Source organism: Centrocercus urophasianus, unplaced genomic scaffold (assembly GCF_019232065.1).
Source record: "Centrocercus urophasianus isolate 14NV4802_14NV808 unplaced genomic scaffold, USGS_Curo_1.0 seq_11, whole genome shotgun sequence".
In the NCBI taxonomy this organism is placed as follows: Eukaryota; Metazoa; Chordata; class Aves; order Galliformes; family Phasianidae; genus Centrocercus; species Centrocercus urophasianus.
The window spans coordinates 34,408,942-34,423,599 of NW_024884253.1; the positions used below are offsets into that span (position 1 = coordinate 34,408,942).

The 14,658-nt window shown below is 35.9% G+C and overlaps 1 protein-coding gene across 6 annotated transcripts in view; it reads left to right on the forward strand.

Moving 5' to 3' along the window:
- Positions 1–14,658, forward strand: part of ASPH (aspartate beta-hydroxylase) — a 102,228-nt gene that overhangs the window by 53,647 nt on the left and 33,923 nt on the right. For all 6 annotated transcript variants that reach the window (XM_042833253.1, XM_042833215.1, XM_042833207.1 and 3 more), the window contains 2 exons: positions 4,028–4,069; positions 13,282–13,370. In XM_042833253.1, the coding sequence (XP_042689187.1) occupies positions 4,028–4,069; positions 13,282–13,370 (131 nt within the window). The remainder of the gene's footprint in view (positions 1–4,027; positions 4,070–13,281; positions 13,371–14,658) is intronic.

Here is a 14,658-nt window from a genome sequence, read left to right on the forward strand (position 1 = left end):
AATCAATTAGCTTTATTTTTCTTCTGTGTTCATGGCAGAGTTGCAACTTTGAACTACATTTCATGTGTGCTGTTCAAACAATTGTTAATATTCTATTTATAATATAGCAGCAAGTACATTTTTTCAGATTTTAATATATATCTTTTGGTGTGGATTCATACAGTGTGTACAGTGCATTTTGGTGAAAGGAAACTTAAAATATTATGAATTTTTAAATGCTTTATAACTGCTGATAATAGCATACAGCCTAAACACATTTTATAACACTAATCAGGCACACACTAAGCTGTGAATTTTGACTTGTATCTCTTTGCACTGGCATTAAGTCAACAGACACAATATAATGTTCAGGTGATTTTTTAAAAAATAGTCTAATATTCAAAGAAACCTTTTATATGTGAATCAGAACTTTATAGACATTTGATTTGGATAGGAAACTGCGTAATAACTCAGCAGAGAGTCAGCGTAAATTGAAAAAAAACCTGAATGACCAGAATCAAGTAGAATTCAGGAAATTTCTCCCATTTTCCTACTAATTTATGATTTCAAAGATGGATTTAAGAAAACTTGAAGTGAAACTTAACTTTTAAGAAACTTCAGTGAATTACGGAAACTGTGGAAATTCAACCTCAGGAAAAACAGGACATCAAAATTTAAGGCCTGCAATTATAAACGTTCTTGTAGATGGTACACGGCTGAACTATAGGCTTTGAGTGATTCAGAATTTTAATATTGCGGGAGTACTCTTTATCTGTGCTGTGTTGTTGTTCCACAATTACAAAGACATATTTTATTCTTTGGCAATTTGCATGTGTTCCTTTTGGGCTCAGGAATATTGCTGTGATTTTAAGAAACTACTAAGTCTAATACAACAGCTTAGACAAAAAAAAAAAAAAAAAAAAAAAAAGGTTAAGTTAAATTTTGTAACCCTAGCAGCAGTTGCCTTTTGGTTGACAGGAAGATTTTAAATTTCTGTAACACTGTTTTGAAGTCAGGTTCTCAATTACCTTTTCAGTTACGAATTTCAATAACTTCTAGTTAAAGGGACATCATTTATGCTGGCTTATTTTGTTCTGGACTTCAGTAAGATTCCATGTAGGTGAGTGTTGCATCTGATAGGCACAGAAGATGTTCCAAAGTGATTTCTTCTAGACTTTTCAAGAAAGCAATAATACTCTTAGACTGTGATGTGGTTTAGGGTGGAATGTACTCATAAAATTACCTGTGATTGTGAATTGCATAGCAATAATTTTTACAAAGCCATATTTTGCGATGAAGTTTGGGAATGATTTTAGAATGGTGAATGGAGGACTTTTTATATAACAGTGGCAGCCTATTTCTAGCATTATGGGACTGTGAGAGTGTATTATGCTGTGATCAAATTTTAAGCATTTTGTAACTGGGTATGTGTTTTTTACGTGCTTCATGTTTACAAAAATATGCCAAGCTGGGCAAGGTCAAGAGAAGTATTAAGGAAAATGTTTGTCATCTGTTCTGATGTTTGGCTTTCAATAAAACACAGAAGATTATCTTTGTCTTTCTAGCGTCATTATTTTTTCCAAAGTGTATCACATTAATGAGGATAAATATTTGTCTCAGCTAGCAACAAATATCATTCTCCAAGTTAATAATTTGATTATTCTTTGTTAAATACACTTGAAAGTAACATTTACAAAGAGAAAAATCTCATGAGCAGAAATAATTCTTATTTTTAGGTGGTTGTATGTGATAGGACTGGGCATTACTCTATCTTTTACGATTGTGTTATATTTCTTCTTCTATACTATTTGCTATTAGGCAACTAATTTGACTTGAATTATGCCCATTGTATATAATTTCTATTTATAACTTAAAATGGATGAGAAATTACTCTTTATATTTATATTTGCCCCACACGTTTATCTTTGTTAATGTAACTACTTTTCACCCAAAATATTCCGTATTATAGTCCATAGTCTAAATTAAAACTCGTAACAGTGGTGTTGTCTATGCAATGCGTGTGCTTCAAAAGTAGCTTGCATTTATTTTTGTCTTCAAGCAGTTTGGTATTTTAATGTTGAAATTTGAGTAAATAAAGAAGATAATATCTTCATATTTTCACATTGCTGCATTGTTTCTTGCTATATCTCAATCTATAAAACCTTGGATTCAGTTACTTTTTTGGGAATCACAAGAGCACCAAAAAGAAAGGAAAATTTCAAGTAAAAGCAGTATACTACAATATTATTTTAAGCCATTTTCGCCATCAAAGTAAAGTAAAGATCACTGTGGAGAGAAGAAAGCAACTTGTGCAGATGTTACTGATGAAGTTTCATAGTTCAGTATGGTGAGAGCTAACCAGATGAAATTTTTCTTTATTTTCAAAAGCAGTAATCTAGAAGAAGAATCTAGAGTAAATTAAGATCATTTGAGAAACTTTATCAAAATTGATGGCAGCTCATTTAACAGAATGGAGATTGAAGGAAATCTAAGAGAACTGAGAGAAGTTGTTCTGGTACATAAATAGATACAGACAGCTATACATACAGGGGGTTTGGAACTAGATCTTAAAGATCCCTTCCAACGCAAACCATTCTGTGATTCTTTGTATATTGTATGAGCCTCACTTAAAGGTGAGGCTGACCGAGAAATGGGAGATGGGCATGTTTTAGAGTAATAAGCTCATATCTTGTTCTTGCTATGATGAAAAAGAACTGGCAGAACTCATAAAAATGTCAGATACAGGGGCAAATGGGTCACTAAGCATCCTAGATGGAATCAAAAGAGTTCCAGTGAGAATGTGAGTCTTAATAATAACTGAAAGTGCACAGGGAAAGTGAGTGGTTAGGTCACGTAATCTATCGTGGTTTATTATCCTGCAATGATTTCTTCGTTTGCTTTGAGTTAGCAGAATAATAGAAATACGAGTATATCAACTATTGTATCTGGAGCTGTTATTGCCCTTTAAAAAATACACTGTTTCTGATGTCATACTGACAGGCAGATACACCTTTTTATTTACCATCACATGTGCAAGAAACCTGTATTTTAGCATATCCCAAATAGTGCTGTCATTAATGTGCTGTTCGAATAATAACATCTTCAAAGCTATTTTGTAGTATGTAATTGACTCTGTAGTTCTTATTTTTTTTTTCTCCTTTGTTTCTCATATCACAACGCAGTTAATTCTCACTGTGCCTTGTATTGAATGTTAAAATCAGGTACACTGTCTGCATGTTGTAGTAGTAGTAGTCGGTAGCAGTTGTGTATCTGTAGTGAAGAGCGAGACAAGAATTTCTTGAGACAAGAAAATAATTAAAGAAAAAGCCATCAGTACTCTGTAATATTTTTTGTAATATTTATTGGGTATAAGTTGAAAACAATAATAACATCAGAATTATAAGGCAAGACACTTAAAAGAGTAAGACAAAGAACAAAAGATGCTAAAAGGTCAGAGAAAGAGAAGAAAAGCCTATCTCTGCACGAACTTTGTTCATGATACACAGATGTGATTTCGTTACAAGTATGCTTTTGTGCTGTAGTTGTGTTAACATCTGGTCATGAATTCAGTTGTTTACAAAACGTGGGCTTATTTTTTTTCAGAAGTTGAAGTATAGTAAAAGCTTCCAAGTGCCTTGGTTATTTCTGAATATGAGACCTGGGTTTCCAAATTTATGTTTTTCACTTTTAAATCAAATATGTATGAAGCCAGTGTTCCCAAGACTTTTTAATTAATAAACAAAATACTTCTTGCAAAATAGTTTGTATCCTATGTGTAACATTTAAATCTGCCAAATATCTTAAGGGGAACATTCATAAAATATCCTGTGACAGCAGGAATTATGCAATAACTGAAGCATCTGCAGAGAAAGACCTATGTAACCACAGTTCAGTCAGTACACTATGCTTTAATTATTTCTTTAAAATAAATTAGTCTGGTTGGCCCAATCTTATTTTGGGTTGAAATTGTAATTATATTCTAACTCTTTCTTATTGTAAACTGTTAAAATAAATTTACTTAAATGGAATTATATTTTTAATATTCTAGGAAAAGGTGAAACAGAGATTGAGCAAGACAAAATGGAAAAAGGTGAGTCTAAAACATTCTACTCTTCTAGATTCTAAAATCTCTGCTTTCTGAGGTAACTGATTTAAATTATGTTATATGATAGTGATGCTTCTAGATACGTCAGGAGTGCCTGACCTTTTGGCTTGCCTGGGCCCCATCGAGTGAAGAGGAATTGTCTTGAGCCACGTATGTGTCAACTGCTCTGAGACTAATGTGGCTTATTTGTTTTCATGGAAACTACAAGGGTTGCAAAGAGCTGGCATTGCACTGTGCCTTCCCAGTGTCCTGGTTTCAGTTCAGACAACGTTAGTAGCACAGTGTTGGTTTGGTTATTGCTGAGCAATGAGTGCGCTCTGGGGGCTGGGCTGCTTGGAGGGGTGGAGCTGCTGCCTTAACAATACAGGACAGTCGGTGCTGGTATGGAGAGTCATGCCAAACTGTGGAACAGATATTTCCTATCTTATGTACATAAATTGGTTTTAAGTATACAGTGTGCACCTGTTGTAAGTAAACACACAGTCATCTTGAACTTACAGTCATGTTGTTCCCCTTTTATAAAGTCATAGACTGCTATTAAAAACTTCTGCTGTCTCAACTGGAAAGCTGCAATGTCCTAATCCCAGTGTGACATTCCAGAGGTTGTAGCTACACCATGCAGCTCAGATATCTCTGAATGAGAGGTGAGAGGCTGTCAGAGCCTGCAAGACCCATTCAGTCTGTTGTGCCACTTGTCTGAGGTAAATACGAGCAACCTGTGAGTGACAGCACAGATAGGATGTACTGTCACATAACCTGAATTATTGTAGTTTTATCTGCATTAATGGCTGATGGATTACAGGTCTAGAACAATGCAGCTGTGGTGTAGGGCAGTTGTATCCATCTTTGCGAGCAAGGCAGACTCAGTGGAGGTGAATCTATAGATGCTTTATAAAGAGAAGGTAGCACTGAAATCAATTTCAGCTCTGTGTTATACAATAAGGGTTTTTGTCTTGCTTGGTAGGAATATACAGAGGCAGTTTTTGTGGAAAAGTGAATAATGCTGAGAGCACTGCAAGTCTTTTCTTCCCACATTTCTTTGCACAACCTCTGTGCTTCAGCTCAAGGTTTGCATCTCTCCCTAGTTATACCAGCTGACCACAGACAAAAACCTTAAGGGCTGTGCATGCATCCTTCTCACTCAGGTAAGGCCCTCAGAATAGTACCTGCCACAGTTGGTTCCTTCTAAATGAAGGTAAAGGGACTCTGCTGGTGCCTGCTGCTCCTTTTTCAATCCTTTCTCATTTTTTATATGTGACTAACTAAGAATTCAGCTTCTCTGATCTTTTGATAAGGTTTTTTTGGATTTGTGTGCTTGTATTTTGAATGGTAAGCCATTTTAATGTTTCATTGGAATATTAAATATGCCAAATGCAAGCATGTTAAAACAAAAGCTTACAATTAGAAGGTTTATTTGGGAAACAATGCTGTGATATCAGCATTTCCAATCACGAAATAATAGATTTGGCAGAGGCACATCTTTCCCCCTTGACAGTAGGAGAAAACATTGGGATAGCTTTATTGACCTATTAGACCTGTAGACAAGAAAATATGTAATAGTTGTCTAGCACAGGTGAAAAAGCATTCACGGGTAAAAATATTACCTCGTTTAAGGAAATGACAATGGAGAATTGCTATTATCCAACATTATTAGTCAGAATTGGTAAGACACCATTATTACTTGAAAGTATGACAAAATGAAGCCACTTTCCTCCTGAACTCTGTTATGGTTGTTTTGTTTCTTTGTAAACACTTCACCAGTAAATAAATGCTTCTTTCAAACCATGCTATTGCAGATAACAGGATTGTTCTAAGTGGGAAAGAAAGCCAGCTTTGTTTTCTGTCTGAATTGACTAAATTATGCGTCCCAGAGGGAAATCACAGGAGCAACCAAATCTTAAATGAAATTTATTTATAGCTAAAGTGGTTGTGTTAGTTTTCACAAGTATAATATTGTTTAATTGCTTAATGGAAAGTGTCAAGGTACAGCTAACTGAGCCAAAAAAAAAAAAAAAAAAAAAGTTTTAAAAAACAATTATTGGATTGGTTTATTTTATATTTCCCTGATAAGATGAAACAGTAAATTTATAAGAGATGCATTTATAAATATGGTGCTGTAGCTGCCTGGCATATGTAGAAAACTTGGATCTGTGGAATCAGGAACTTACAAAATCATATTTAGCTTATTTTGAGAGATTGCTTTAGTGATTCTGACAGAGCTCAGAGATTTATATACAAGTGTGCATTTGCATTTTAATGTTTACAAACTCCATAGGGACATGGAGGGACATACATACAAACTCCAGAAGGCCTTCTGTGACAAAAGCTAGTTACAGGTTTGAGTAGATCTTAGATCATTAATAGTTCATTTTATGTGTGTAACACATGCATACATGTATGCTTATCTTAAACATTTTTCAGTCCTTTGCTAGTGAAATGTTTTAGTTTCTGTAAATTTAAATGTTTAGTTCTTTCATCAAATTTATTGAATTTCTAAATTTTACCTTCCTGATACTGAGAAAGAGATGAACTTTCATAGTAAGTTGCTACTATATAAATCTAAGAAAACATCAAGCGGGGCTTTCAGAAAGCTTGATGATATCTAATGTTCATTATAGGAGAATTTGTTCTATAACATGCTATATTGATTTCTTTTTTTATTATTTTAATTGATACAGAAGACATAGAAAAAAGTAAGGTTGTCTTGCAAACCCTTTTAAGTGCTGTTTGTCAGGATTTAAAGGTATACAAGATTAAAAAGACTTTATCATCCCCTACTTGTTCTACTTGCTGCTTGCTATCTTCCCTACACTGATTCTGATTAGTAATAAATTTGGATTCAGATCCACATTTAGAGACCGTGCTAATCATGTCCTTCAACTCCTTTACCCTCATATAAAGGCTCTGTGTTTACGTAAACAGTTAATATATACAATATCATGAAAACGTACATTGCAAGGGAGCTGATTATTTTAGGTACTTACCTATCTCTGACAAGGAAGAAAAATCTGTTATCCAGAATGAGAAATCAGTACTTACTTGTTGCTTAAAGGACAAAATAAATATTTTTTTCTAGGCTTTCTGCCAGCAGAAATCAATTTTGCCTTCTAATTTCTGTGTTAGTCAAAACTCCTCTTGAAACTTCTCTAAAGAAATAAATAAATGCATTTGTAGTATACTACTACTTCAAGTTATCTCTGTTCAATTAAATTGAGAAGGATTGTTTGCCTTCTCCATGAAAATGTCATCATATTTTATATTAAGGAATTGAAAGGCTTGGATGTTCCAGATGAGCCTGAAAAAATTATTCCTTAAAATACTTTGAAGATATACATCCTGAATTGAACTACATCACAAGTGTGCTATACCAATATCCATACAGTCTAGGTTTAGTTGCATTTTTTCACATGACTGTTAAATCTACCTTTTCAGCAGGATATGTAGGATTCCACTGATGCCAGTAGAGTTCTAACCTGTGTGGCTTGTGGAGTATAGGGTGCTATTCTTCTTGCTAAGCTTTTGCTGCTGGGTTAGATGAAGTATACCCTAAACTCCATTAACAACCTTTACCAGAGCCTGCACATTTGACTGACCTCCTGTATTATCTGCTTGTTAGATGTAAGCTCCGTCATTAAGGGTGTGTATACTTTCTATTTACTTACTTAGATATTTAATTATAGCTTGCATCAAATATGAACTGTTCGCAGTAAACTTTTATAGAAGTGCACTTTTCAAAGTCCAAAGTGCTGCATAACATTATGCTAAGTTAAATGCATAGAACACTATACGTGTGTAGGACATTAGTGTGTGGTGTTGTATAGGAAGTCACTAAGTACTATTCTTGATCTAGTCAAATAGCTGCTTGATCATCTTTGAATGAAGCCAAGTGACTTCGTGGTAAAAGGGAGCAGTGAATGGTGGCAATACATGCCAAAAATAAAATTCACAATTCTGCAGTTGTTTCTTATGATAGACATTATGTAACCAGCAGTCATTTCAGACTGAAAACCCTGTAGAATACTTCTTACTGTGAGCAAAACTGTTCTGGAATAACTGCAGTTGAAGATTTATTATAGTCATTCCACAGCTTTATTAGTCCCTGAAATGCCTCAGTTTTTTATTGTCTGATTGCTTTCCCAGATAAGTCGATTACAGACATTTTGCCTGTTCTACTAGCACAGTTTAGAAAGATCTTCTAATTATTGTAGCGCTGCTGGCTTTAAGCTGTCTAGATGCACATATTGGGTTTTATACCTTTGAAGTTTTCACTTGTAGAGACCCATAAAATAAGTGGATCACTTACGCTATCTGTAACCTACCTAATGAGCTTCAGAGACATCAGAATAATGACAAGAGATTGTCATCTCATCAGATTATTCTCTCACTCCCTGTCCCTGTGAGGCTCAGTACAACTGCAAAAGCTAACTTAGCTAATGACCAGGGCCAAGCATGAGGAAGGAAGACAGATGCATAGGCAGACTTTTAATTTTAGGTAGAAGTGTACATCTTTCAGCCCATATCTGGAACTTTGAACCTTGGATTAGGAAGGTAGGAATGTCTGGGAAGAGAGAGCCGAGGCATTAGTAAAACAGAAGGTCGGAAAATCTATTGAAAAACTTCTGCTGGGCCTAATCTGTAACACTTTCTTTTAAGTGGCTATCTGCATGTTACTAAGAGAGGTATTGCTGATTTTATATCACAGCAGGAATAGATGTTTAGAAAAGAAAACCTTTGCAAATGGCTTTTTTCGTTTTTGACAAATTAAGATGGTGAATTGGCAGGAGTAGCCTTTACTACTTGCTCTCTGTTAAAATGCCACATGCATGACATATCTTCAGGAGAAAAAAATAGTATGTTAAACATGAAAGATAATCGTGATAGTATTCAACCTTTTTGTCCCATTCTGGCTAATAATGTTTTGAGATGTAAGGCTGAACTCTGAGTTCAGCTGTGTTCACTCCTTCTGGATAACAAGGTTTTTCTGACCTTGACTAATTATTTAGTGATTCAGGTGAACGTGTGAAATGGAGATCTGACTTTTTTTTTTCCCTTCTGTGGAGAGGCTAGAAGAGGATTCGTTTAATCTATTTCAGAAGTATTATTGTCAATAATTTCTGATGTAATATTTATACGAGTTTGTTCTGTAACTTAGAGCTAGATGTAATCAATTTTTTGCCGTGTAGTAGTCATCATCACTCTTTTTTTCTGTTCTTCCTATGTAATTATATTGCTTTGAATGCATTTACCACACTAGAGTAATTCAATTACCTGGCATTTTACATCAATTTCAAGCGTTATGTTCTGCTTAGTTATATAGGAACATGCAGTCCTTGGATGCTTTTAAGACGTTTGTCTAGAAATTCTCAAAAAGATTCATGTCTTGATTCTTTACATGAATTTTTGGATTTAATATTTGAAAGAATTAATAAATTATACTTCCATCCTAATTATGTGAATAAAATCAACATCAAAGTTGCAGAAATATTTGTTTGATATGCTACTTATTTGGATAACTAAAGAGCAAAAAATGGATCTGCTTCAGATGGAGATTTACAGAACTTGAACAAAGTGAATTGCATAATCCATTCTAGATCTTCAGACCTCAGCAGGTTTTCCTCTGATACAGTTTCTTCTCTGCAATGAAAAAAACTTTCTGTAAGTTCAGGTACTGAAATGAATCACAGAATGTCTTGGGTTCAAAGGAACTTGAAGATCAAGTTCCAACCCCTCTGCTACAGGCAAGGTTACCAACCACTAGATCAGGTTTCACAGGGCACCATCCAACCTGGCCATGAACACCTCCAAAGGCAGGGCACCCACAACTGATGTGAGCAGCCGGTGCCAGTACCTCACCACTGCCTCTGTGAAAAATTTCCCCCTGACATCTAATCTATACCTACCCTCCTTTAGTTTATGATTCCCCTTTGTCCTATTACCATCAACAAGAACTTCATCTCTTGCTGCCTAGTGGCCTTCTCAACCGTATGCGTCATTCCTGGCAGATGCTTATGCAATCTTTTCTTAAAAATTTCCAGTGATGAAAATTCCACACCTACCCTCAGAAATCTGTTCCAGTGCACTTACAGATACTACTTCCAGATTTTCAAATCCAGTTTTCTATTGTACCGATGTCAAGCCTTTTATTCCTTGGCCTCATTGTGTGATGGATGAAAATAATAAATTGCGTAGCTACTTTTTATGTGTGGTATGTACCCTTCTTCCAGCGAGGCAAATCACTCCTAGTTTTTCCTCCACCTTGTTTTTGATCTGTTGTAAAATGATGTGGAAATGTTGTAAAACAGACATAAAATTTGCTCCCCACCTCCGACAATTAAACACAAAATAATTTTAAACAATTCTTCAAAAATTAGTCGTTCATTCACCATTAATCACTTAGTTACTTTTGCTAATTCTGCTCTTGGTGCCTTAGAGTATCTGAAGTGCATTCGTTATTTTTCAAATGATATTTATCTATCCTTTATAGAGAAGAATTGTCTTTGTTTTTGGTGATGAAAGTGCCTTTCAATTTAAAACTATGGGCATATTTTGTTTTTAGTCTTCATATATGGAAACCATCACATAAAATGTAGTATTTCGCTATCCTTCATTTGATAACATTGCAGACTGCTAACTTATCACTTTGAAAATATTTTCCATCTGTTGTAGTTTTCTCTTTGCTTTGCTTTCTTCTTCCTTTCTTCTTCCCTACATCCTAATAGAGGAGGGAGATAATGGGGTTGCTTGTCAGCACTTCCCATTGTTTATACTCCAGTGGGAAGAAGAAGCACGTGATGAGTCTTTTTCCTAGATTACTGTTGTTAAAGTGGAAACTGTTTTTTCTGAGGGAATCTTCAGCAGTTCTATGACAGCAATCTTAGGTAGCAAGCGTATGCTTACCTCCAAGGCCATTACTGGAAACTTTCAGTATTCTCACCAGACCATAGTATGATAAATATGAAAGCATTATCCCCATTTCAGTGCTTAACCGGATTTGGATCAGCCTAGCAGTTGTATGATTGTGCATTTCTTCATATATATGATTAAATCTGTAAATTACTGAAGAAAAGCTGCATGGTTTTTTTTTTTTCCTCTGAAAGCATGTAAGTTCATTTCTTCGTAACGCTGAGTTTAATATACTGGATCACATCTGCTAAAGGATTATTACACTAGAAGGAGGCAATGTATAATTTATTAAAATACCCCTGCAGGGAGATAGCAGGCTATCTGCTTAATAGAGGGGAATGCTTGATGGTTATACTGAAAGCTCCCAGGTGAATGCTTTAACGTAAGAGTGGAATGAGTAGATGAAAATAATTGCTCATTATATAATGTTAGCTGTGTTATATTAGTGCCTAGCAGCTGAATAATATTTACATTAGCAGCTCCTTTCTGGCTTTTCACATTGGTCTCCTGCTGGTCTAAAGTTGATATAAAATTGTAGTGAAGATGGGAAAATAAAGCTTCTTGGTAATGGGGGTTGACTAAAAGATTCTTTCCATGTGTCACCAAAACTGGACATGAGAGAAAAGATGTCATTTCTTTGGCAAAAGATTTCTAAGAATTTGCATTTGCTCTTTCTTCTGAGCTGTTTGTCTCATATTCTTGTAAACTCAAAGCGGAAAACACAGTTCTGCAGTCAGTAAGTTTCTCCTTGGGGGTAGAGGGGGGAGAGCTTCTTTCCATTGCCTCACAGAAACCTCGCTGTTGCCATGCTTGAGCTTGAGAAGGATCAAGCAGCTGGACATCTTTCTGTCAACACTGAAAGTTAGAGAGGTGACCAACAGCTGTTCTTTCTTATTAAATACAAGATTTCTGAACAGCTGGCCACTTTTAGATAAAGGTTTTTATTCATACTGCAGGAACTGAGAATTGACTTTTTTTTGTTTGTTCTTTCACATAGTTTCTCGTATGTACAGCCTCATACTTAGGGAACAAGATCTAAATGCTTGGTGGTGATATTCAGCTGGATGTCTCCTAGATTATGCAGTCAGTGGAATTGAAATATCTCAGTTTTCTTTCTAACAGCAAACCACATTTTCTATGAGCTCAAGCAACCTAAAAAGCTCTTAGGGAGTCTTGATTTTAATGGCTTTTAGGGATACTACTCCTAAGTTCATTCACAATTACTTTTGAGAAAGTCAGATCTTGGTTTCAAGATACCACTGCTGTTTCTGAAGTGGAATATTTTTAGGAAAAAAAAGTTATTTTCTGTCCTAATGATGTTATGTCAGAAGCTTCTGCCCATAACTGTTAGTCTGTTTGGGTCCTGGGGTGGAGGAATCCTTGTTTGCATAATGAGAGCTAGTTCTTGTGAACTGTGCAGCACTCAAGAGAAAGTTTCTCTTCTATCATCTTGTTTCTATGATAATTACATTCCTTAAGTACATTATTCTGTGCCTGGCTAGAAATACTTGATTTCAAGTTTAAGGTGCAGTGAAAATTTAAAGTGGTTAGTGGAGCAAACTGAGTACTTTAAAGTGAACTGTGCAATGGTTTACTGTGAAAAAAAGAATGATCTCTGGTATATCATTTATTTTCTTACTTTCCTGGTTGCTAATCCCTTGGAAAATTTCAATGTCTCCTATTATTGCAAGGATCAATGGGGATATAACTATACTAATGTATCTCTTCTTTATTATTTTTACTTTATAGAACCTGAAACATTTTTATATTTAAAGCTTTGTACAGTCTTTGTGAATAAGCAAATGAAATTTAGTAGGACAGCTTCAACCTTCACAGAATCACAGAATCACAAGGTTGGAAACGACCTGCAAGATCATCTAGTCCAACCACCCTCCCATTCCTATCAGTACCACAAGCTACTAAACCATCTCTCGTAGCTCCTCATCCAGGCACCTCTTGAACACCACCAGGGACGGCGACTCCACCACCTCCCTGGGCAGCCATTCCAGTGCCTGACCACCCTTTGAGAGAAAAAGTTTCTCCTAATATCCAACCTAAACCTCCTCTGGTACAACTTCTGGCCATTTCCTCGGGTCCTACTATTTGCCTGGGAGAAGAGGCCAGACCCTTTTGCACCACAACCTCCCTTCAGGAAGTTGTAGAGTGCAATGAGGTCTCCCCTGAGCCTCCTCTTCTCCAGACTGAACAATCCCAGCTCCCTCAGCCGCTGATCAGTACAATTGCTGTGAAGTATGAAAGAAGTAACAAACTGTATATTTTTAATTTCTTTCCAGTTAAAAAGAAGAAGAAGCCGAAGCTCTTAAACAAGTTTGATAAAAGCATTAAAGCCGAATTAGATGCTGCAGAAAAATTACGTAAAAAAGTAAGTTTTGAATGTTTCACTCAGAGTCTAAATGGTGGGCATGAATAACAGCTAACTTAAGAAGAAAACAAAATGGAGAATTACTTCTAGATTACATTTTGTATAACTTTCTTTGAATTTAAATGTTTGGTGACCGTTGGTACCTCAAGTCTAATTTCTGTCAGATAGTTTATATTTTTCAAATGATGTATATGACCAGTCATGTGTTTCCTCACTTTTAACCATGAAAACATACCTTAACTGTTGCATTCATATTATCAATAGGTGTTTAAATTAACCACATGGATGTGGGTTACATCTATCACTGTGGTCAGCTTTTATTAGAGAACTTAGATAACGAAAGTATGTTAATATGACTCCCTTGGTATGGGTTCATGTGTTTCATGAACATTAGGTGAAAACCTTGTCAGATGTGTTGTTTTGGATGGACTTTTGCATGCATCATAGGAATGTCTCTGCTGCCGTACAGCTTAGAGCATTGAGGCAGAAACATCTGCTTCACACCAGTTGCAAAGACCGTAACATCAGGTTAGTCAGTTTCAGTAGTTTAAAAACTTGAACAAAGCATGTGGAGAACAACTGTATGTCTTTGTTCTGCCCTTTTTGGTCACTTCAGAGGGCAGAACAATGAGGAAATATGCCTCTGTCAGCACAGTGCAGTAAAAAATAAAAAGCATTCTAATCATTGCAAGTATAGATGAGTCTTGATTTTTCAGAAGACTGACTGCAGATTTTGATTTACTTTGCCATCCATGCAGCCCCACAGGGGCTGCGAAACTGTGGCAGGGCTATTGTACACAAAGCACAAGCATCATGCTGCTTCTACTGCTGCTCTTCACTGGGGACCTTGATTACGTGTTGAAATACAAAAATTCAAAACATTTACATGCTTATTTTGATTTTCTGATGAGCCTATGGGTATCAATTTGCTGACTGTTTTTCTGTATTTGTCTCATGGTGAGTTGCAAACAATCATGCTTTCTTGTAGGAAACAGGGTAAATATAATGACAGTATAGAATCATAGAATGGCCTGGGTTGAAAAGGACCGCAGTGATCATCTAGTTTCAAGCCCCCTGCTACATGCAGGATCACCAACCACCAGACCAGGCTGCCCAGAGCCACATCCAGCCTGGCCTTGAATGCCTCCAGGGATGGGGCATCCACAACCTCCTTGGGCCAACCTGCTCCAGTGTGTCACCACCCTCTGTGTGAAATACTTCTTCCTAAAACTCAGATGTATGTAATATTTGAGGATAGCAGGGCAGTGATGTATAGTAATCACTCATT